The sequence below is a fragment of the Rhinolophus sinicus genome, linkage group LG07 (assembly GCF_036562045.2).
Source record: "Rhinolophus sinicus isolate RSC01 linkage group LG07, ASM3656204v1, whole genome shotgun sequence".
NCBI classification, from domain to species: Eukaryota; Metazoa; Chordata; class Mammalia; order Chiroptera; family Rhinolophidae; genus Rhinolophus; species Rhinolophus sinicus.
Genome location: NC_133757.1, coordinates 77,960,663 through 77,983,326, shown reverse-complemented (window position 1 = coordinate 77,983,326; position 22,664 = coordinate 77,960,663). Strand labels below are relative to the sequence as shown.

At 59.1% G+C, this 22,664-nt stretch overlaps 2 protein-coding genes across 4 annotated transcripts; both read left to right on the top strand.

The window, feature by feature from the left end:
• Positions 1-41: 41 nt before the first annotated feature.
• Positions 42-7,559, top strand: YJEFN3 (YjeF N-terminal domain containing 3). 3 transcript variants are annotated; one of them, XM_019736964.2, is made up of 6 exons: positions 42-190; positions 3,426-3,534; positions 5,246-5,356; positions 5,583-5,696; positions 5,775-5,846; positions 7,294-7,559. In XM_019736964.2, the coding sequence occupies exons 1-6, from the start codon at positions 132-134 to the stop codon at positions 7,540-7,542; spliced, it is 714 nt and encodes a 237-aa protein (XP_019592523.2). In that variant the 5' UTR covers positions 42-131; the 3' UTR covers positions 7,543-7,559. The 3 variants fall into 3 exon arrangements, with proteins under 3 accessions (XP_019592523.2, XP_019592524.2, XP_019592521.2); XM_019736962.2 differs by having other exon boundaries at positions 47-190; positions 5,775-5,925; XM_019736965.2 differs by lacking the exon at positions 5,246-5,356 and having other exon boundaries at positions 45-190; positions 5,775-5,925.
• Positions 7,560-8,097: 538 nt separating this feature from the next.
• On the top strand, positions 8,098-16,058 carry CILP2 (cartilage intermediate layer protein 2). The gene is made up of 8 exons (XM_019736968.2): positions 8,098-8,223; positions 9,149-9,247; positions 9,981-10,253; positions 10,846-11,001; positions 11,925-12,203; positions 12,536-12,644; positions 12,842-12,999; positions 13,203-16,058. Exons 1-8 carry the CDS (start codon positions 8,160-8,162, stop codon positions 15,536-15,538), a joined length of 3,474 nt encoding a protein of 1,157 aa, XP_019592527.2. The 5' UTR covers positions 8,098-8,159; the 3' UTR covers positions 15,539-16,058.
• The last annotated feature ends 6,606 nt before the right edge of the window (positions 16,059-22,664 follow it).

The window sequence follows — 22,664 nt, the reverse complement described above, 5'->3', positions numbered from 1 at the left end:
ATCGCCTTCGCAGCGCCTCCTGAATGGCGAGCACGCAGGGTGGGCGGGGAGGGGACGGGCCTGCGCTGGATTGCTCTTAAAAGGAGTCGGCGGCAGTCGTACTGCGCTTCCGCTTCGGCTCGCCTCGAATCATGAGCAGCGCGGCTGGCAGGGACCTGGCCGAGGCGCCTGAAGAGCGGCATTTCCTCAGGTCAGCCGGGGACTAAAAGGCGGGGAACCAGCCGGGGACCCGGAGGTGGGGGCATGGCTGGGAGGGGACCCACGGAATCCAAGGCCCACCGGGCATTTCGCTGGAGAGGCAGCCTGCCAGCTGCCCATGCCTCCAAACTGCGTTGCCTGGGAAACTGCATCTCCGACAGGCCCGCCCCTCATGGATTATTCATGAGTACGGCTACTCGCCCTCATCACCCCTTACTCCGACTAGGGTCCACCTCCCCTTTCCATGTCCAGGGACTGGAGCCCCCATCCCTCCTGCATCTGAACTCTTACTCTCAGCTCCTCCAACGCACACACCCCCCTTGGTTGTCCACTTGCTGCTGTCACCTAGTCCAGAGAGGGAAACAGGCCTGGGGAGGGGAACCACTGCCTGAGCTAGGGCTAGGCTGGTTCTTGAACACAAGCTACTTGCCAGTGGATTGGTAAATTTGGGGTCGAGCTGGCAGCTGTGGCTGTCTCCCACCTTGTCCTAAATCATCTTGTGTGATACGGGACCCCAAGGAGGGCTGTGGGTCTGTGTGTGTGTGGAGGGGACCTCACTGGAAACCATATTCATCCAACACCCCTTGTCCCATCACTTCTGCCCACTGTCTAATTAGCCCCTTTTCTCAGGGCAGATATTGTCCAGTGACTGGCTGGTGTCCAGATTCAGCCTAAACACCCAGGACATCCAGAAGAATGTTCTAGAAGCTGGAACTATGACTTCATCTGGGATAGGGGCCAGTTGTGTGGGGCCTCAAACACCAACTGAAAAGTGATGGGGCTCTAGGGGTGGGTAGGAGTGGAACACTGAATGAGGGGAGACGAGGCAATGAGGTTGGAGACAGTGAGGGGCATATAGGTGTGATGAGGGCTTTGAATATTCTCTGAATACTGGGGAGCAGAAGGTTTGTGACAGGCTGCTGCGATCTGGTGTTCAAGTTTTCAAAGCTCCCTCTGCTCGTATTGTGGGTGTGTGTGTGTGGAGCAGGGCATAGACTGCTGGAGGCAGTGAGATGAGCAGTGATGGAGGGCTGCCGGGAAGAGGCACGAGGATGGAGGCAGGGAGAGCCGAGACCACAGGGAGCGTCTCAGTCTGGCATGGGGCACTCTGGCCTCAGCTTCACCTCCAAAAGAGCCCACTCCTCAAAGCATTTTGGGAATGTCAGGCTCAGTTCCCTTTGAAAACAGGTCACCTCAGCCCCTTTGGGACTGGTGGGCAAATTGTGAGTCTCAGCATCTCTCCTCTGGGGGCTGAAGTTGGGGGAAGCAAGAGGAACCCTCATGACTGAGCACCCACCCTTCCCCCTCCCCCACTGGCCCTGATTTCCACTCACACTCCACCCAAAGCCACCACCCCAGGGACAGAGGAAGAGGAGGAATGGAGAGTCCTCCCTTCCTCCTCATCTCCCCCCCCCCCCGCACTCCCACCCTCCTGTGGGGGCTGCAGCCAGAACTGCAGAGAAATAAGCCACATTCTCAAAAGATTTTCTGGGGAGCTGGGCCAGCCTGGGGGGTGGGCAGAGCTCTTCATCTGTCCCTACTGTGAGTTGCTTTCTCCACCCAGTACTTCAGTGTCATCCCATAGTGGCTAAACACAAGCCCGGCATTGAATCTGGCTCTGGTTGCCGGTATCTCAGGGCATGTGGCCACCCACCTTGTTCTCAGCCTTCATCTCCCCCATCTGCGTGGGCCCCTAAAGTGTGTTCGTGACCCAGTTTCTCAATCTCGCTCACTCTGCTCTAGCCATACCAGACTCTCTTCTGTCCCTTGAACCTGCCAAACTCATTCCCACTACAATGCCTTGGCCCATGCTGTTCTTGCCACCTGGATTATCTCCGATAGTGCTCCAGGCCAGCTCCTCCAGGAAGCCCTCCCTGACTCCCCATCCCACAGTACTCCTTATTCCCCACTTCTATCCCTCCTGCCTGCCTGGCCTGATCACACTGTAAAATTGGCCCAAAGGTGGTGGTTTCCTGTTCACAAACTTGAAGGAGGGAACCTAGGGTTCATTCCCACAAACCTCTACCATCTGTAGGTGTGCCTCTGCTGTGTTGCTCACACTTTGAATGTGGCTCTGGAGACAGACATCAAGGGTGAAGTCTCAGTTTTCCTACTTGCTTCCTGCGTGACCCTGGGCAAGCCACTTAATTTCTCTGAGTTGTTGGATGTTCTTCTAACTCTTTGGGGCCTGGTGTTATCATGATCATTATTTTATTATTATTACCCTCTCTAGGGTCTGCAGAGCTGGGGGTAGGTACTGTTCCCCAGCAGTGAGGGGTCCTGCCTAGGGGAAGCTGGCATTAGGCCATTGACCCTGCCCAGCTGCCCAACCCTTGATTGTGGAGTGAGGAACACCTGTCTTCACAGCCAGTTCTCCCTCTCAGTGTCCACCAAGCCCAGGCTTCTTGCAAGTCCCCTAAGCCAGAGCCAGCGTGGTCCCTGCTCTTACAAGGAATGGCCCAACACTTGGGTTACTGCTCTGCTGTCACCATCTTGAAATTCTTAATTTTTCCACAAGGGGCCCCACATTTGCATTTTGAATTGGGCCTCTAAAACTATCTAGTCCATCCTACCTTCACTTTGGCAAAGGAGGAAGCAAGATGCAGAAAGATGAAACGTACCCTAGTCAGTCAGCAAGTTGGTGGCAGAGCTTCACCTCAAGAAAGTTGGCCCCATATCTCTGGGCACAATTATTCGAATTTTACCACTGCCTTTGAAGAGGAGTCATCAATGAGTCTCAGAGCTGCGAGCCCTACATCCCCCTCCCCAAGTGAGCCATCAAATTCCTCTGCAACCTTCACAACCCTCCTCACCCAGGCACCCCTAGTCCAGTTGGCTGCCTCCGGCGACCTGGAGCTCAATCAATGGTTCCCTCTGCCTAAAACCTGCCCATGGCCCCATTCCTCTTTCTGGGTTCCTCCCACCTTGAGGGTTGATGGCGTATGGGTCCACTCGGTCTCCCACCCTTTGGGGCAATAGAAGCAGCAACAGGCGCCGCCGCGTGCTTCCTCGACCACCAGAGGGCGCCCGCGCCTCAGGCTTCGACTCAAACCTCCCGCTGCCTGCCAAGTTCCAACGACCGCTCGAGTCAGATGGGGAGTGGCGGCAGGGACTGACTGGCTTGGAACTTTAGTGGAATATTTCTGGCTCCATCCGAGCCTCTGTCTCTAGGTCTCTGTCTTCGTCTCGCTATGTCTCTGAGCGTCTCTTTCCACTCCGTCCCCCAGCACGGAGGAGGCGGCTGCACTGGAGCGGGAGCTGCTGGAGGATTATCGCTTTGGGCGGCAGCAGCTGGTGGAGTTGTGTGGCCATGCTAGTGCCGTGGCTGTGACCAAGGTACCTAATCCCTGACCCTCGGACCTTGACCCCAGCCAGATAGCCAGCCCACCAGAGCCAAGGCCTAGCTGCATGACCCCTTTGGCCATCATGGTCCAGCCCATCACTCAGATGAGGAAACTGAGGTCCAGAGAGGCTCATCACTGGGCCAGACCAGGCAGGAGCCCAGGACCCAGCATGTCACTGCGGGTCAGAACAGAGACTGAAGCTGCCGCGGGGCCCTTGTGGTGCAGAAAGGAACACCTGTCTCTGCCACTTCCTGGGTCTTGGTCATGGGGAACATTCGCTCCTGCAGTCTGAGTACCCACAAACAACCCTGTGTTATGTGGGGAAACTGAGGCTCAGAAGTGGGGAGGAGCCTGAGTAGGATCCCAGGGGATGGGAAGCATAGCTGTGTCTGGCTCTGGGGCAAATCCTCCATCCTCGAGGTGCCTGCGAGGAACTCAAGAGTAAAAGCAATAACAATACCTCACGTTACCTCTGAACAAAGGTAACAAAACTGACACCAGTTAATAGAAATAAACGCCTTAAAAAGAGCCCAATAGAGTCAGGGCTCAAGCATGTAAACTTTCTCCTCTTCCTCTTTACTGCTGTATACTTAAAAAACAACAACTCAGTTTCTCTATGTGGACTCAATTTTTTTTTTTTTACGTAAATGTTTTTAGTTCCAAATGAAACATCCTAAGTGAGATGCCCAAAGGAGAAAGAAATGGTGAAAATCTAAGTCACAGAAGCAAAGCCAATGTAGTAAACTACTGCCTGGCTCTTTGTGACCAACCTTCCGGTTTTTGCCCTGAAAGTCCCAAGTCCATCTGGAAACTCCTTGGTCCCCACCAGCCAGGAGATGTCGCCCTCCCCCTCCCTGACTCTGAATGTGGTGTGGTGGGTCCCAGGGCTGGTCAGGACTTCACTGAGACCTTGGGGAGGAGACAAAAATGGAATAACTTCCCCTCTGTGTGGTTGGAGGTTAGAGTACGGCTAGGCCTCCCAGAGCCACTCTGGGGCCAGGGAGAGGTCCTATGGGCCTGTCAGAGCATTTGTCACTCCTGTTTGATAAAGGCAGACTGAGGCTGAGAGAGGAGATGGAGCTGAGACCATGCAGAGTCAGGGCAGGCTGGGACTCTAGCACCAGCGTGCTTAACTCAGTGTTAAGGAAGAGAGATGCACAGGCCTACAGAGACGCAGACAGTCTGAGAGAGAGACTGAGATAAAGGGACACAGAGAGATGGAGAGAGACACGAGAGTCTGAGAGATACAGAAAGAGAGGTAAAGACAGGCTGAGGAGAGCGACAGGCGGAGAGAGGGCATGGCAGGTTGGAAAACTACCTCCCTCCCCCCCAACTTTGGGGCCTCCGGGAGGGCCTGAGGCCTGGAAAATGGGTGGGGGCAGGGCAGCCACTGCAGTGGAAAAAGGTGGAAGAATGTCTGCAACTCAGGCCGAGAATAAACAAACCACAGTCCCGCTGCCTGGTGGTAACAGGAGGCACGTTTTCCTGGCTTGGCAGAGCCTGAGGCAAGGACTGTGTCTCCAAGGAGGAAACTGAGGCCCCAGAGGCTCTCCCCCTCACCCAGAATGCCCCTCCTTCTGTCCTATCCTATTGCCTCCAGGCCAAAGCCCTGTCCCTTTCTCTACATGAGGCCTCAGTTTCCCCACCTGAACAAGGAGTAATTTCTAGCTCCATGCTTTTGCTTTTGCTGTGCCCCCTGCCAGGTGTTCCCCTTGCCTACTCTCTCCCGGAAGCAGAGGACAGTGCTGGTCGTGTGCGGCCCGGAGCAGAACGGGGCGGTGGGGCTGGTCTGTGCCCGGCACTTGCGGGTGTTTGTGAGTAGCAAGGACCCCGTTGGCTTCTCAGGTTTACGCCCCCACCCCATCCTGGTAGAAATTGATTCCTCCTCTTGGTAGTGTCCCAGGGGAACACAGGCTGCACAGGTTACAGAATATGCCCAGTAGTTGCCCCAGGCAGCAGAGGCTGCCTGGTGTCAAGTATGGGGTCTTGGCAGAGCCTGGACAGGCCCCTCCACTGACCCCGTCCTACCCCCCTCCCCAGGAGTACGAACCGACCATCTTCTACCCCACACGCTCACTGGACCCGCTGCACCAGGACCTGACCACCCAGTGTGAGAAGATGGACATCCCCTTTCTGTCCTATCTCCCCACAGAGGTCAGTGCTGAGCAGGAACTGAGGGGCAGGTGGGGGATGGTGTCCCAAGGCCAACCTGACCCTGCCTGCCCTCCCCAGGTCCAGCTGGTCAACGACGCCTATGGGCTGGTGGTGGATGCCGTGCTGGGTCCCGGCGTGGAGCCCTGTGAGGTTGGGGGCCCCTGCACACGTGCGCTAGCTACGCTCAAGCTGCTGTCCATCCCCCTTGTGAGCCTGGACATTCCCTCAGGCATGCCAGGCAGAGGGGGGCACGTCAGGGTCTGGGGGACATGGTCGGGGGAGGGGGGCTGTGCTCTGGCTTCTGGTGCCCTGGCTTGTCTGCCCAGTCTGAGCCTCAGTTTCCCCAGTGTGGATGGATCATGCACTCTGGGTATGGCAGAGAGTCACGTCCATCCCTCAGAGGAGGAAGACCAAGGCTGTTGCCCAGGTGACCCTGTGTCCCCTGCCCCCCCACACCCAGCCCAGCGTGCCCGCTGCCCACCCTGGCCCAGTTGCCCAGGCAGACGTGAGCTCACTCAGCAAAGGCCTCGCCCATCCTGGCCGCCGCCCCATGCCTGTTGGAGCCATTAGGCCATGGGCAGACGGAACAAACAGCTGCTGGCCAGTTGGACCCTCCACAGGGGGTGGCCGGACTCATGGGGATGTCCCCTGGCTTGCAAGACCCCAGCGCCATGTCAGCAGGGTGCCACAGAGCTGGAGGGGGGGTTGGCTATGAGGAGGTGGGCTGTCTAGTCTAAGGGTGGGGGCTAGGGTCACAGATAGGATTAAACTAAGAGGAAGAAGGCTTTCAGTTAGTGGCCCCAGACTCCAGTCAGAGGCAGAAGAGAAGGGACGTCCCCTAGTCTGAAGGTGGAGGGTCGAGAGGTGGCAGAGGCTATGGCCCAATGAGGCAGGTGGTGGGGTCCTGCCAAGTCAAAAGGCAAGATCTAGCCTGCAGGTGAAGACAGAGATGTCAGGTCAGAGGGAAGACTATCTAGTCAGAGGGCGGAGGATGGATACTCAAGTTGGGTGGCGAAGGGGGCACCTGTCAGAGGCAAGAACCTGAGGCAAGGAGACAGGTCTGATGGGGGAGGCTTGTCTGAGGATGGAGGCAAGGTTGTCCTTTGAGTGGGGATCTGCTCAGAAGGGGGGTAGGCTGGCTGGGAAGTCTGGGGGGAAAGAGGCTCTAATCTGAGTGGGGAAGCTCAGGATTGATAGAGAGGGAGTATGGGGACAGACACTGGCAGAGGCATGGGTCAGATTGGGAAAGGGCAGCCGTGGAAATGATGTAGACTGAAGGCAGAGGTTGAGTCAGAGGGAGAAGGAAGATTCGGTAGCAGGATGGGAAGAGGGGCAGAAAAGTATGAGGGCAAGGCTCTGGCTAGAAGGGGAGGGAAACACCTCCAAGGAGGGAAAGAGACTGGTCTAAGGGTGGAGGCTCAGTTTTTTTTTGTTTTTTTTTTAATGCAGAGGCAGGTCTGACCAAGACTCACGTGTCAGAGAGCAGAGGCTGGGTTTGATGGGGAAGGGTTGATGGCTGGTGGGGTGGCAGGACTCTCTTCTGAGGGCGAGCACCCCTCCCAGCTCACCATCCCCCCTCCCGCCCCTCCTCCCTCAGGCTGGGACGCGGAGACCGGCGGTGGCGACGGCGAGGACGGGCTGCAACCCGACGTGCTGGTATCGCTGGCGGCGCCCAAGCTCTGTGCCGGCCGCTTCTCCGGGCGCCACCACTTCGTGGCCGGCAGGTTTGTGCCGGACGACGTGCGCCGAAAGTTCGCTCTGCGCCTGCCGGGGTACATGGGCACCGACTGCGTGGCGGCGCTGTGACCGCCTCCCGCACCCACGCAGCTTGGACGTGCGTCAATAAACAGACGACCCACCACCGCCTCGCCTCGCCTCCTCTGTGCGCCGCGGGTGGGCACACTCGGGGAGGGAGTTCCCACCGGTCGCCCGGCGGCCCGAGGCGGGAGGGATGGAGGGCAGTAGCAGAGTGGGACTTTCCGCTGGCCTCCGTGGAAGGTAGATTCAGGGTGGAACTTCCAGCCTGCTCGAGTGGCCTAAGGCCATAGCGTTAAAATTCAATTCGATGGAGGATTTCTGGCTGCCTAAAACATGAAGTTTCGGGCAGCTTCAGGCCAGATTTCAAGAGACATTTCCCACGGGCAGCTTGGGACCCAACGTGGAGAATGGAAAGTGGGTGGAGGAAGGGACTTCCAGCCCGCAACGGGGGACTCACGCCAGCCTGAGGGCGGAGGCACAGGCAGACGCACCAAGGGGGGGGCGACGACCCAGAGAGGTTGCTCACGCAACCGAAGTCACCCAGGGCCGAGGAGCGTGGCCTGGATGGGGCGGGGCCTGGGTGAGGCGGGGCCTGCGTTCCGCGTCCCGCCCACACCCTCAGCCCCAGCGGCCACCAGACCTGCGGGAGTCCCACCCGAGCGCGCGGCAGATCCCGGACCCTCCCTTGGACGCTAGGACCCGGCCATGGCGTTACTGCCGCCACTGCTCTTCCTCTGCGTCGCAGCCGCACACCTGGCGGGGGCCCGAGGTGAGGCACCCCCAGACCCCCCAGCCCAGCCCCCTAGGCGCCTGAACGTCTGGTAGTGGGCCTGGCATGCAGCCGCGCCTGGAGAGAGAACCAAGGGACCACTCGCTTCCTCAGGCCATGGTCCCTTTTGCCAGCACGCAGGAGGGGAGGGAGTGGGGGGGTACCGGGGAGATGGAGCCCCAAGGACCGCCTGGGGCGGGAATGGGATCTTGTTCACTCTCTTCCATTCTCGAAGAGATGGTAGGGGCACCTGGAGTCTGGATATGAACTGTTAGGCTCTTCTGGATTCCTGCGGACCGTGGAGTACCTGTCTCAGCGCCGCGTCTGGACACTGAATCCTCCGGTCCACACACCTCTCACTCAGAAAAGAAAGTCCAATCCCTGGAACACTCAGTGGAGTGGAGAACTGGGCCCATTTCTCAGATGAGGAGACTGAGGCTTCAAGAGGGAAGGGACTTGTCTGATGTCATTGCCCAGCCCAACTGTCTCAGACAACTCGAGGCCAGGGAAGCCAGGCTCAATTTCAAAGACCTCCCACTGGCAGTGTTGCCCCAAGTGTAGGGATGGAAGGTGGACAGAGGGAGGAATTTCAGCAGGCAAATGGACAAAGGGGAATGCAGCTCAACCTGAGGGGCGGAACACTCCTAAGGGGAAAACTGAGTCTGGGGCGTGGGGCGGAAAGACTTCATGGAGTAGGGCTGGGTCTGAGCTTTGGATCGGGGGCTGTGGGGTCATGGGGAAGTTTCCTGGAGGATGGGGGTACTGCAGTCCTTGGGGTCAGCCAGAGCTGGCTTCTGGCTTCTAAAAGCCTCAGTTTTCTTCCGTGTGAAATGGGGATGATCATGGCAGCACCTCACATAAAAGGAGCTCACAGGGGTCCCTATCAGCATCCCTTCTTTCCTCCCACCCCTCACCCCTTCCACAGGCACCACCCCCATTGAGGAGCCCACAGCGACTGCATGGGGCCTTGAAGGTCCATCGCTGGGCCCTGGCCAGCCCTCACCAACCCTGGAGGACTGGGAAGGTGAGTCAGCCTGGGTCCGAGTCCTGGCTCTGCTGTGGACTGTTGTGTGAGCTCTGACTGGTGGGGTCATGTGAGGAGGGCACACAAGCTGTGTAAAGAGCCCAATACTGCTCTGGTCTCTGAACATGACAGCCCCGTGAAATGGTGCCCTAAGAGTCGAAGTTTTAGGAAGTAGGAGGTAAGAATCCAGGCTGTTTGTTAAGGAGAAAACCGAGGGGTGGTGGGACCATACAGGAAAAGCAGGAGTTCTGGAACCTGGGTCTCTAGTTTCCAGGCTAGGACGGTTCTATTTGACTGGCTCTTGGATCTGAAACGGAGTGAGCTCCCCCTCGGGGCTGATATGGGAGACCAGTCCCTTCCTGCTTGTGGTGACAGTGGAAAGCCACAGCTAGGGCTGGTGTCAGGCGGGTTTCTCACACCTCAGGGGTTCTGAATTCTGAAGGTGGGGGCAGGTGAGACAGTGGCAAGACCTCAGCGTGCACCGATGCCCCAGCTCAAGCACTGGGCAGAACTACGGCTGGTCAAAGGGAGGTCAACCTCCCAGGCACCCCTTCCTGCTCCTTCTGCCCTAAATGGTTCTGGATCTGGGCAGGGCCATAGGCGGTCTGAGCTAGTTCGTGCTCACTAGGTTGGTAGGAAAGAGGGCCTGGCTTAGACAGCATGTAAGGCCCATACCACGCAGATGGGGCCCGACAGGCTGCGGCCCGGGTCCCAGCGCTTGCGGTGCCCGCAGAGGCCAGCGAATGGACATCTTGGTTCAACGTGGATCACCCGGGCGGCGACGGCGACTTCGAGAGCCTGGCGGCCATCCGCTTCTACTACGGGCCGGCGCGCGTGTGCCCGCAGCCGCTAGCGTTGGAGGCGCGCACCACAGACTGGGCCCTTCCGTCCACCGTCGGCGAGCGTGTGCACTTGAACCCCGTGCGTGGTTTCTGGTGCCTCAACCGCGAGCAGCCGCGAGGCCGCCGCTGCTCCAACTACCACGTGCGCTTCCGCTGCCCGCTCGGTGAGGGCGGGGCCCAGGGAGGGCAGGGCCTGCGTGGGGTAGGCGGGGCTGCGAGAGGCAGGGACCCCCCCCCAGATGGGTGGGGCCTGAATGGGGGGTGCTGGGGAAGACGCATGGGCGTGTGGGTGTGGGCGTGGCTAGGAAGAGGCGGGGTCATTTGGGAGCAGGTCCCAAGCAGTGAGGAGGACCGGATAGGGGCGGAGCTTTGGGAGGGAGGGGCTGGGGACTCAGGTAGGGTACAGGAAGGGCCTACAGGAGCGCATCTCCGTCTCGCTGCCGTAATTTGCTCACCTGTAACAGCTGCGTTCTGTGGGGCGTGTTTTGAACTTAAAATGTATGAGGGACGCAAGTAGAACAGCAGGTTAACCTCGGAGAGCTAACCTGGGGGGCCGGGGCGGTACCTCAACTGCACCTTCGACAGGTGCGCCTGGGGAAGCACTGGTGGAAGCAGTGGGCAGGACTTCTTTTTGGAGTACCTGCCCTTGGATGCACGTGGCGGGGGCGTCCTCCAGGCCCACATTGTCACCAGGAAGCTCAGTCCCTAGGGTGGGCAGCCGCCTAACCTTCTACCCCCACCCCGCCCTCACCACAGAGGCCGCGTGGAGTGCGTGGGGCCCGTGGGGTTCCTGTTCAGGGAGCTGCGGGCCAGGCCGTCGCTTGCGCCGCCGCCGCTGCTCAAGCCCTGCTGAGAATGCATGTCCCGGGCGTCCCCTGGAGGCGCAGAAGTGTGTGCGGCCTCGATGTCCAGGTAGGAGGGGGCGGGGCCAGTTGAGGGGCGAACTTAGAAAGGAAGGGGCCTGGGTGAAAGGCGGAGCTCGGGTTCAGAGGCAGGCATGGAGGGCCCGAACTTGGTTCACCGGGAGGTTGGCCCTTCCTTCCCTTTCTGGGCCCCGCCTCTCGTGGAGCATTGGTGACAGCGTACATCTGGACTGGAGGACGCCCGGAGGGGCGTTTCCAGTCGTGGGCATATCTGAGGGGGTGCTTCCCCCGTGTGCACGGCCGAGTGTGTAGATCTCCCCCGGTGGACGCAGACACACACAGAAGTGGGCTCACACTTGGGGTGCACACACGCGGCATTCGCAGCCCCTGCTGGTCCCCTACGCCCACGCGGACACGCGCTCACACCCTGGCAGACACGATACCCAGGCCCTCCCAGGGCCAGACACCAGGCCAGCCAGGAGGCAACTGGAAATTCCAATCCAGCCTGGGCTCCACAAACACGGTCTGGAGACTGTGCCCGCAGAGCCCACTGCAGGGTGGGGGAGCACCGTGGCCAATGGGGTAGTGGGGTCCCCACCCTACCACGCCTGGCTCTGCCCTCCCAGCGGCGCCTCTGTCCTGAAGTTTCCAGTGGAATTTTCCATTTTATGGAGCAACCACTGTGTTGGGAGGGGAAGATGTTCTGGGCCCAAGACCCAGTCCCTTGCTGGGCCCCCAGCCCCGGCCTGGGCATTTCTCTTATGCTGGAAGGAGCCTCTTGGTCCTGTGAAAGTTACCTCTCCTGTCCCCTTCTCCAGGGCATCTTCCTCACCTCTCTGGACTGCATGTTCCTCCCCCTGCCCGGCCCTGACCACTGAGCCCCGTGTTTCCCCTCACACAAGGCGCTGCTCCAAGCAGGGCCATGCTGAGGTACCTTTGCTAAATAGGTTCCTCTGCTCCTCTGTCTTCCAGGGTGCAGCCCCAACACGTGCGGATGCCCCAACCATATCCTCCTGGGCTCAGTGGTCACCTCATCTGGCCGACCGCTGCCAGGGGCCAGGGTGTCTCTGAGAGACTGGCCTGGCACTGTGGCCACCAGTGATGCCCATGGAACCTTCGGGATGCCTGGAGTCTGTGCCAGCAGCCGCGCCAATGTTAGTGCCCAAATGGATGGCTTCTCTGCTGGCATGGCCCAGTCCCAGGCCAACAGCTCCAAGTCTGCTGTGGTCACTATTGTTCTTGATAAGTTGGGTAAGTGCCTTGTGGTAAAGGAGGTGAGGGGGCAAGGACCTAGGGAGGAAGTTCTGGGTGACGCCAAGCACTTGGGATTGGGATGATGTGATGGAGAGCTTTCCCTGGGTCAGAAAGGAGATGTGACACAGTCATCGAAGGTGGAAGGTGGGACATGGAATTGTGGAGGGAAAATTAAGATAGGGCATTGTCTTGAGTAGATATATGTTGAACTTGAGTTGGGGGAATAGGGCATCCTTGGAAATGAAAGGATGGGCCCTGCTCTTGGGCAAGGGTCATTGGGAGAAGCTGGGATGGGGCAGTGCCCTGATCTTTGCTGTCTTTGCCCCCAGAGAAACCCTACCTGGTGAAGCATCCTGAGTCCCGAGTTCGAGAGGCTGGCCAGAATGTGACCTTTTGCTGCAAAGCCTCAGGCATCCCTATGCCCAAGAAATATTTCTGGTGAGTGCCCCGACTCATGCTCAAGGGCCTCGTGCCAGCTTTGGGATTGGATTGAATTTCCTGTGATATGTGGTGCCTCAGAGAACCCGGAGGGAGCTGCTCTGCACCCTCCCTGGGCTGTGTGCAGGGTGGGGTGGGTAGGTATAATCCCACCTCTGTGCTGAGGGCCCCCATGGTGTTACCCACCTGCCACCCAGGTTCCACAACGGGACCCTGCTGGACAGACGAGAGCACCGGTATGGGGCCCACCTGGAGCTGCGCGGGCTGCGCCTAGACCAGGCAGGCACCTACCACTGCAAAGCGTGGAATGACGCGGGCGCTGTAAGCTCGGGTACCGCCCAGCTCACCGTGCTTGGTGAGCATCCTGCCCCCACATACACATGCTGAGCAAATCCTAACTCAGCCCGAAATGGAGCCCCAATGTCACACTGATCTCTGACCTTGCTGATTACGATCCCAGGCCCCCACTGAACCCCTGACCCTAGTCCAGGCCCCCACCTGTGGCCTCAGATGGAGTCCTCCCCCTTACCCTGAACTGACTGATTTCTTGCTCCCCAGCCCCCGGACAGCCAGCCTGCGACCCCCAGCCTCGTGAGCATCTGATCAAACTCCCAGATGACTGCAGTCAGCCAGGCAGTGGCCCTGCCTACCTGGATGTGGGCCTCTGCCCTGACACCCTCTGCCCCAGCCCTGCAGGCTCCAGCCCCAGGTGTGGGGACTCAGGCTTCCGCTGCTGCTCTGTGCGCCGCCTGGAGAGCAGGGAGATCCACTGCTCCAGCTATGTCCTCCCAGTGAAGGTGGTGGTCGAGTGTGGCTGCCAGAAATGTCTGCCCCCGAGGGGGCTGGTCCGGGGACGCGTGGTGGCTGTTGACTCCGGGGAGCCCCTGCGCTTTGCCCAGATCCTGTTGGGCCAGGAGCCCATCGGATTCACCTCCTACCAGGGTGACTTCACCATCGAGGTGCTACCCTCTACCCAGCGGCTGGTGATGACTTTTGTGGACCCCAGCGGCGAGTTCATGGACACTGTCAGGGTCCTGCCTTTTGACCCTCGAGGTGCTGGTGTGTACCATGAGGTCAAGGCAATGCGGAAGAGAGCCCCTGTCATCTTAGATGCCAGTCAGATCAACACGCTTCCCCTTGGGGAACTGGAAGGCGAGCCCCCCTTGGGTGAGCTGGTCCTCCCACCTGGAGCCTTCCGCAGGGCCGATGGAGAACCCTATGCGGGGGCTGTGGAAGCCAGGATAACCTTCGTGGACCCGCGAGATCTCACTTCGGCAGCCGCCGCCCCCAGTGACCTGCGCTTTGTGGATGGCGATGGAGAGTTGGCCCCGCTGCGCACCTATGGCATGTTCGCAGTGGACCTCCGAGCCGCCGGCTCAGCGGAGCAGCTACAGGCCGGGCCTGTGGCGGTGCGCGTCTCCGCCAACCAGATCCACATGGCGGGCCACATAGAAGCCCTCAAGCTGTGGTCGCTGAATCCCGATACGGGCTTGTGGGAGGAGGAGAGCGGCTTCCAGCGCGAGGGGTCGGCCGCCCCGCGGGTCCGCCGGGAGGAGCGCGTCTTCCTGGTGGGCAACGTGGAGATCCGCGAACGGCGGCTGTTCAACCTGGACGTGCCGGAGCGCCGCCGCTGCTTTGTGAAGGTGCGCGCCTACGCCAACGACAAGTTCGCTCCCAGCGAGCAGGTAGAGGGCGTGGTGGTCACGCTGGTTAACCTGGAGCCCGCCCCTGGTTTCTCGGCCAATCCCCGCGCCTGGGGCCGCTTCGACAGCGCGGTCACCGGCCCCAACGGCGCCTGCCTCCCTGCCTTCTGCGATGCTGACCGTCCTGACGCTTACACGGCCCTGGTCACGGCCACCCTGGGCGGGGAGGAGCTGGAGCCCGCCCCCTCCCGTCCGCGCCCTCTGCCCCGCACGGTGGGCGTGGCCCAGCCCTACCTGGACAAACTGGGGTACCGCCGCACAGACCACGAAGACCCTGCTCTCAAACGCAATGGCTTCCGTATCAACCTCGCCAAACCCAGGCCTGGCGACTCCTCCGAGGCCAATGGCCCCGTGTACCCGTGGCGCAGCCTTCGGGAGTGCCAGGAGGCCCCAGTGACGGCCAGCCACTTCCGCTTCGCGCGGGTGGAGGCTGACAAGTATGAGTACAACGTGGTCCCGTTCCGCGAGGGCACGCCAGCCTCCTGGACCGGAGATCTCTTGGCCTGGTGGCCCAACCCTCAGGAGTTTCGGGCCTGCTTCCTCAAGGTGAAGATCCAAGGCACGCAGGAGTACATGGTCCGTGCCCACAATGTGGGGGGCAGCCACCCGCGCACCCAGGGCCAGCTCTACGGGCTGCGGGATGCCCGCAGTGTCCGAGACCCCCAACGCCCTGGAACTTCTGCCGCTTGTGTGGAGTTCAAATGCAGTGGGATGCTGTTTGATCAGCGACAGGTGGACAGGACACTGGTGACCATCATGCCCCAGGGCAGCTGCCGTCGCGTGGCAGTTAATGGGCTCCTGCAGGATTACCTGGCCCGTCACCCCCCACCGGCCCCTGCCGATGACATAGCTGCCTTTGCCATGCTGGCCCCGCTGGACCCCCTGGGTCACAACTACGGTGTCTACACCGTCACTGACCAGAGCCCAAGACTGGCCAAGGAGATTGCCATTGGCCGCTGCTTTGATGGCTCCTCTGATGGCTTTTCCAGGGAGATGAAGGCCGATGCTGGCACAGCTGTCACCTTCCAGTGCCGGGAGCCTCCTGCTGGCCGGCCCAGCCTCTTCCAGAGGCTGCTGGAGTCCCCAGCGACAGCACTTGGTGACATCCGCAGGGAGATGAGTGAGGTGGCCCAGGCACAGGCCCGACCTGCAGATCCCCTCAGTACCCGCCAGGGCAGGGCCTGGCAGTGACCTGGGCCCCAGCCTCACTCCTCTGCTTTCCTTCAGACTCCTCTGTCCCCAAGAAGTCTCACCTCCTTCTCCAGACGTCCCCACCCCGCACCTTGCTCAGAATTCAGAGTCAAGTCTGATGGTGGAAATGCCAGGCAGGCAATTGTTGCTGTGTGACGTTAAATAGAGTTCAAGTTCGTCCTAATTGTGGGAGCCTGGGAGACTGTTGAGGCTGGAGGGAATTGCTCCCAGCTCACATGCCAGCTCTGATTTCAATTGTATTTTGACCCTGATTTCAAATATTATGCCCCTTGGGATTTCTGACCTTCGGCCTGGAGCCTCCTGGGTGTCGCTAAGCTAGGGCTTTATCGGGTCCTCTGCCCTAAGCTTTGTTCTTGGGGTTATTTATTGAAACAAAGCCTGTGGGGCTGGTCATGGGCATGGGGGTGAGTGTGTGTGTGGGGGGGTCCAGACCCAGTGAAGGTTTGGGGAAGCGGCTTCTTGGCTCTGAGGCTGAGCAGCACAATTCTCACATTTGGTGCTTGGAAACCTCAAGGGGGTTGGGGCGGGAAATCAATTAAAGATGCTTCATTTTCAACTCATGGTGTCAATCTTGAGGAATGAAGGATGGAGGTTGTAACTGCTGAAACAGGTCCCAAACAGACAAGGACACTCATGTGCAAGCAGCTCAGGGGCCCCCACAAGGCCCCAGACATGCCTCTCACAGGCAGGTGGGCCCTAGCTGAGACAAGGAGAAGTGTGTCTGTGATGTGTGTGCAGAGCCAACTGGTAAGCGACCACTGAACGTTACTGCCCCAGCTATGGCAGTGTCTCCCGCCTGGCCGTGTGCCTGGGGGCTGCGGTGGGCAGGGAGGGGGCATGGTAAGCACGTATGCCCCAGGGGGCAGGAATTGAGACCACCATGATTTCCTCAGCTGGGGCCACAGCAGCCTCACCCTAGGTTCTACCCAGCTGACACCTGGCCACGCCTTGGTGTGTTGACTGGGTTGCCCAAGGCTATGGTCTTGGGCCCTCCGCCCTTGCTGGAGCCTCAGTCTGGGGGCGGTGGAACCATCACTTGCTCGTGCTCTGTGTATGTGGACGGGTGAGTTCTCTTGGCACCCAAGGGGCAGGCACTGTTCTAACCACACCCCCACTTTCCAGACAGAGAAACAGGCCCCAAAAAGAGAGGCAAAGGGCTTCCTGTGTCCTGGAGCGAACCCCAGAAGGAGGGGAGCTCCCTTGGTGGCCCCCTGAACATACATGTGAGACTCCCTTGGAAGATATCATGGGCATGGGCCCCTGGAAGACATCGAAGTGGCATTGCTGGGGACCTGGGATGGGAGGTATTGTGTCTGGCTGATCACCCCGGGGAAGTGGTGATGGCAGGGAGTGGGGGTCCAGGGTGTTCCCTTAACGCAGGGCATGCTGGGCCTTCTGCACACCCACCCATCCACTTGCCTTGCTATCACCACCTGTCCACTCAGCCACCTGCCTGCCCCCACCCCCTCCATGCCACCCCACCGTCTGCCTGTCAACATTTAGAGGTGTGAGCTCTGTGCCAAGACTAGGGGCTTGGAGAAGGCCCTGTCTTGGGGAGATAGGCTCACATGCAGACCCCAACACAGCTGTATGGTCAGCGCTCAGCTCACATGGCCTGCCAGCTCTTGCCCATCTGACAACTCCTAACCTCTCACGCCCTCACGCCTTTGCTTAGGCCATTCCCTTCATGAAAACACCTTCCCCTGACCAGGGGATGGACTTGGGGGTCCTTGAGTATCAGGGAGAAGATGGCAAACCCAAGGGCATCAGCCCCAGTTTTTGAGGGTGGGCCCCAGGGCTCTGCTGGAGTTAAGGTTTGGGAGGCTCCATGTGCTGGCACCCCGCCTCTCAGGATAGGCTGTGATAGACGAGAGGGGAGATGCTTTGAGGCCCCTCAGGAGCCCGGAGGCCTGTGAATTTATCCAGACCTTCCCGTGTCTACACACCCAGCTGACAAGGAGGCTTAGAGGGGAAGGCCCCCTACCCAAATTGACCCAACTCCAAGCCTGCCTGCCCCAGAGCCCTGCTCAGGGCTGCTTGCTGGGGTCCTGGGGAACAACAGGAGTTGGGGGCCTCCCCTTGCAGCAGACAGGAGAAGCTGGCTTTCAGGCCGAGGGTGATGAAGTGTCAGGCTCCATGGCCAAATACCTTTCACTGAGAAAGTGTTGGGGCTGTGGCCACAGCCAGGCGTGGGGCAGATGGGTTTGGGGCAGACAGCTGGCTCCCCTTCCCTGGGGTGGGGCAAGGGTGGGTGGCGTCATCCTGAAGCCCCCTCCCCGGCTGTTGTGGCTGGGCCATGAACGAGCAGGGGCTCCCAGAGGGAAGTGGACTAGGGAGGGTGTTCCAGGCGGAGGGCACAGCCCAAGAATACTTGGCATCGGGCAGGAGCTGTAACCCCAGCTCCTCCCCTTCCCTGCTGACAACTCTTCAAGAAGGCAGCTCCTGGCCCCAATTTCCAGATAAAGAAACTGAGGTTCTAAGAGAAAGAAGCCATCAACCTGAACTGCCGGTCCTGTGCCTCTTGACTCTGCCTTGTGACCCCATTCTAGCACCCGAGCCAGGAGTCCTGCCCCCTTCCTCCTGGAAAGTTGGCCATCAGTCTCCTGCTAAATCCATTGCTTTCCCCACAGTTGGAGCTGCCAGACCACACCCATCAGCTTGGGGGTGGAGGGGGTTATGAGGCCCCTCAGAGACCCCAGCTCCAGCCACCCTGGGGTCAACTCAGGGCACAAGGAGTCCCTTGGTCCCTCCCACAGCATTTTAAACTTTTATAATTTTAGAACCAGGGGTTCTTAAAATTCCTAGCACTGTGAGTGGGAGAAAAATCTTGGAACAATCCTTAAAACGAGAGTCTTAAAACCACAGAATCCAGGAAGAGGAAGATAAAAATGAACACACATTGAGCACTGACTGGATGCAAACCCTCCCTGCTCCAAGGCCTAACTCACTTTAAGGGCATGTAACGGGTATTTATTATATTGGGGCTCAAAATAGGCTTTTAGGGAGAGTGATTTTCATACACATCCCCGTTTTACAGCTAAAGAGACTTGCCCAGGGTCACAGCAAATAGGGACCCTGTGGGCCGGGGGGAAGGGCAATGTTTCCTAGAGAAGGGGACATGGGGTCTGGATCTTGAAGGATGTGTAGGGGTTTGCCAGGTGGCAAGGCAGAAAGGGTAGCTGGAAATGTGTATGTGAAGGCTGGAGGAGGGAGACCGTAGGCGTGCATGAAGAGCGGCGGCAGAAGGGAGGCACACAGGGACGTGAACAGGGCTTTGAAGGCTGAGCGAGGAGGCTGAGTCGTCTCGTCTCTGGCGGGTGATGGGGAGCCACAGAAGGTGCCAGAGCAGGGGAAGCTTGCACAATTTCTCATTACAAAGACTCCCCTAGAGCTGGTGTGGTATTCAGTTTGCTGCAAAGTGTTTATTTTATGGAACTGGGGTCTGCTCTCTCCCACATGGCAGCCCTTGCAGGGTCCAAGCCCTGCAGCCCAGCGCCCCTTCCCCTCAGCTGCTTCTGGTCCTGGCTGAACATTGCTGGCTCGTCCATTGGTGCCTCGTGGACCTGGCTCGGCCACCCACCACTTCCCCAGCCCTGTCTGTCTCTCTCATCAGTCCTCGAAGTTGGGTATGATCCAGTCTCAGACCCCAAAGATTGGAGCCAGCCTGGCGGGGAGACCTGGCTGCTGTCAAGTTGGGGGGAATGCTTGGGCTTTAATGGTGGAAACAGAGGCAGGGTGACAGCAGAGAAAGAGCAGTCCAGGTGACTGTCCTGACCCCTCACAGGGCCTGGGGTGGGGGTCTGGGCAGGCGGAAGGGAGGGGGCTTCAGGATGAGGGAACAACAGACACAGACATTCAGGGGTGGAGGTGGGGGCAACATACACTGCCCTACCCAGGGTCAGGGCCACCGAGCAGCACAGTGGGGGTGGTACATGGAGCCAGGGGCTGCCCTTGTCATCATTCCCAAGTCCTACTGTTCTTGTCACACCCTCCCCAGACACTGCCTCCCACACCACTGGAGCCACTCTCTTGTCACACATTTGGCTACAATGCCACTCTCAGTTGCAACCCTGGATGCAGGCAGCCTGCCCGAGGTGCACGTGGCTGGACTTACCGATGCACTGGACACACGGGACATGCTAGAAGCTGTCCCCACCTTCACAGCCACACAGGCACACACACCCCGGCATGCAGGCCCATGTAGGGTCACTCAGCGGCACCGAGCACTGACACACCCACAGTCACCCTGCTTCCTCCCTGCACTTGGGGACCCTCTGACCACCAGACTTGCAGACTCCCCCAGTCAGGGCCAATTCTGGGCCCCGACAATTCCGTCCCTCCCAGTACACCGGCCCACAGCCAGGTGCACGGGTACCTCCCGCCCTCTCAGGGCCCTGGGGAGGGTGTGGGCCTGGGATTGGAGGGGCTCAAGTTTTTCCTGGGAAGTCCTGCATCCCTTCCTGCTGAATCAGCCCTGGGGGCCGGCCAGCAGCTGCTGCCAAACCTCAGGTATGTCCTCGAAGGCTGCCTGCGGGGCCTCCACCAAGGCGGGGGAGGGGGGCGCTCCCACTCAGGACTCAGCTCTTCCCTGGGCCTCAGCCCCCCCTTGCCCCAGATGGAGCTTGAGCTTTAATGGTGGAAGCTGAGGCCGGCTGCTCACGCCCCCAGTTCTTCCTTCATAAAGGAGCCCTTCTCAGCCCACTCTCCTGAAGGCACCACTCTCAGTGGTCTGGCTGCCCATCCTGGGGCCTGGCACAGGGATGCACACACACACACACACACACACACACACGCACACACACGCGTGCATGTGCTCCCATGTGATGTCTGCATGCAGACCTGTGGGTACAGATATGCTTGATCATGTACAGGCCCAGATCTGGACTGGCCCTCTCAGAGCCCCGTTGTGAGGAGCAAAACAGAGCAGGCACAGATACCCCAGCCTGTGGGGTCAGGGTTGAACCAGCAGGAGGGCCAGGGGCTGGGAAAACCCAGAGGAGGGCTCAGGGAAGGCTTTCTGCACAAAAGGGCCTTTGATGTGGGCTTTGAAGGGTGAACGGGAGTTTGTCAAACCAAGATCAGATGTCCAAGCGTCTTGAATGCTGGTGTTAAGAGTTTACCTTTTGTCTGTGAGGATTTTGATCAGGGAAGGGACATAATCAGACAAACCCCAATTCACTACCTTCCCCTGAGGACCCAGCCTCTGCCCTCAGGGCCTTTCAGTCAGGTGGGTGAGGCAGAGCCAGAAGCAGCCAGGAGAGATAGAAGAGGCCTCAGGTTTATGAAGCACCTGCCATGCACTGGTTTGGATCCTGTCAACAACCCCTTAAGGCAGGTTTCATTATCATCCCCTTTTTCAGCTGAGGACACCAGGGCTAAGAGAGGGAAGTCCTTGCCTAGGGCGGGTTCAGCAACCTTGGCTTCTTACCTGCAATTGTGGCTGCTGACCTGTTTCCAAGTTGATCCTAAAATGTGAAGGCTAGAACGGGAAGGTTCAAATAAGTGAGCTGTGCTCAGGGTTGTGTCTTTGCCCCTTGGGTCCTGGTGGAGGAGGGAGGCCCCTCTTCATGGGACACACAAGCTCCCCCTGGGCCTCTTCAGCAAGACTGTCTGCCATCCCTTCTCATTTGGCTGAGTGGATTTAATGAGGAGCTTCTGGGCAGAGAGAGGTCCAAATGGGGATTTGGGGTGCTTCTTCAGACTTTCTGGAAGGCCTGCGCCCCTGGCCTTAGCCCTCACCCGCCGTCTGGCCCAGCTAAAAACAAACACTTGGAAATAGCCAACCCAACGGAATCTAGGTTGTGGTCAGGCAGTGGCTGAAGAAGCCACTGGAAAAACACGCAGTCCACGGGGCCAGGCCCAGCTTACATTTCACCAGGCAGGAGTGGCCTGCCCAATGCCGGAGTGGAGGAATGTCCGTTCTCTAGCTCTTTGGAACCTGTTATCTGACCAGGGAATCCAGCATCTGGGCCGTGCCACCTTCAGTCTCCTGTTGTCAGGCTGTGACCTGCCTCCTAGTGTATCCTTGGAGGGTCAGGCCTTTTGGCTTGGCTCCCTGGCCCAGCTGCTGTTGCTTGTCTGCTTGCCTACCCCCGACAATGGGGAGCTCACCCATTTACAGCTGTCATACCCGGCAGCAAAGACATAATAATTGGGCTGATTTCTCACAGGAGGCTCTGGCTCCCTTGACCACATGGAGGGAGGTCAGAGCAGCCTGAGTACCCCCCACCCCACTCCTCTCCATGGGTCCCACCCACTTCTGGGCCTCAGGACCTCCCCCAGGCCCTTTGGGTTTAGTATGTCCCAAGTGGACCTGAGTGTCTCGCCCCAGAATGTGCTCCTTGTCCCATGGGCATGTTTCAGTGCTATCTATCTGTCTAGGTGGGCAGGTGGCCCACACACCTATTGATCCCTTACTGGATGCTGAGGCACTTTACTTGCATCTCTTCACTGACCCCACCCAGTAAATTTGTTTCTGTTATTGCTCCATTTTACAGATGGGAAAGCTGAGGCTCAGAGGGTTCGTTTGGTGTCCTTGGGTAGGAGGGGCCGATTCTGGAAGTAGGATCCAGCTCCCTGCTAGCACTAGGATAGAAGCCTTGTCTTTGGGCTGGGGAAGCCCTTGGAGGCTAAAGGGGAAGCTGAGTGTCTGGTGGGCCTGAGTGTCTCTGGCTTCCCACAACCTCTGGTCACTCCCTTGCTCACATACCCTGCACAGCTCCCATGGTTCCTCAGTGGAGGCAGGGGATTTGGGTGAATTCTTGCTCGGTCACCACAGAGACCCCTGAGCACAAAATCTAGCTCCCAGCCAACCTCACAGCCTCAAGTGCCTTTGCTGAGGACAGTGCCAACAACTGTCTCTCTTCTTCAGGTCTTGCTGAATGCTGGCTGGCATGTGGGTGCTCAGTAACAAGCAAGAAAGGGGCAGGGATTGGAGCTGGGGTGTCCCAGGCAGCCCTAGCTCCCCTTCCTGGCTACTCCCTCCCCCCAGGGCTTTGAGGTAGTGTCAGGTGAGGGACATTAAAACTCCAGAAAACACCTAAATCAGGGCCTCAATTGCCCTACCAGGGTGTGAGGGCCTAGCGACTTCCTCTAGGGCTCTGGT

Coding starts and splice junctions, on each gene's coding strand:
- CILP2 (XM_019736968.2), top strand. CDS start 8,160: ATGGCGTTACTGCCGCCACTGCTCTTCCTCTGCGTCGCAGCCGCACAC. Junction 11,002..11,924: donor TGTGCGGCCTCGATGTCCAG/GTAGGAGGGGGC, acceptor TCTGTCTTCCAG/GGTGCAGCCCCAACACGTGC. Junction 12,204..12,535: donor TATTGTTCTTGATAAGTTGG/GTAAGTGCCTTG, acceptor CTTTGCCCCCAG/AGAAACCCTACCTGGTGAAG.
- YJEFN3 (XM_019736962.2), top strand. CDS start 132: ATGAGCAGCGCGGCTGGCAGGGACCTGGCCGAGGCGCCTGAAGAGCGG. Junction 3,535..5,245: donor GTGCCGTGGCTGTGACCAAG/GTACCTAATCCC, acceptor GCCCCCTGCCAG/GTGTTCCCCTTGCCTACTCT. Junction 5,926..7,293: donor GAGCCTGGACATTCCCTCAG/GCATGCCAGGCA, acceptor CTCCTCCCTCAG/GCTGGGACGCGGAGACCGGC.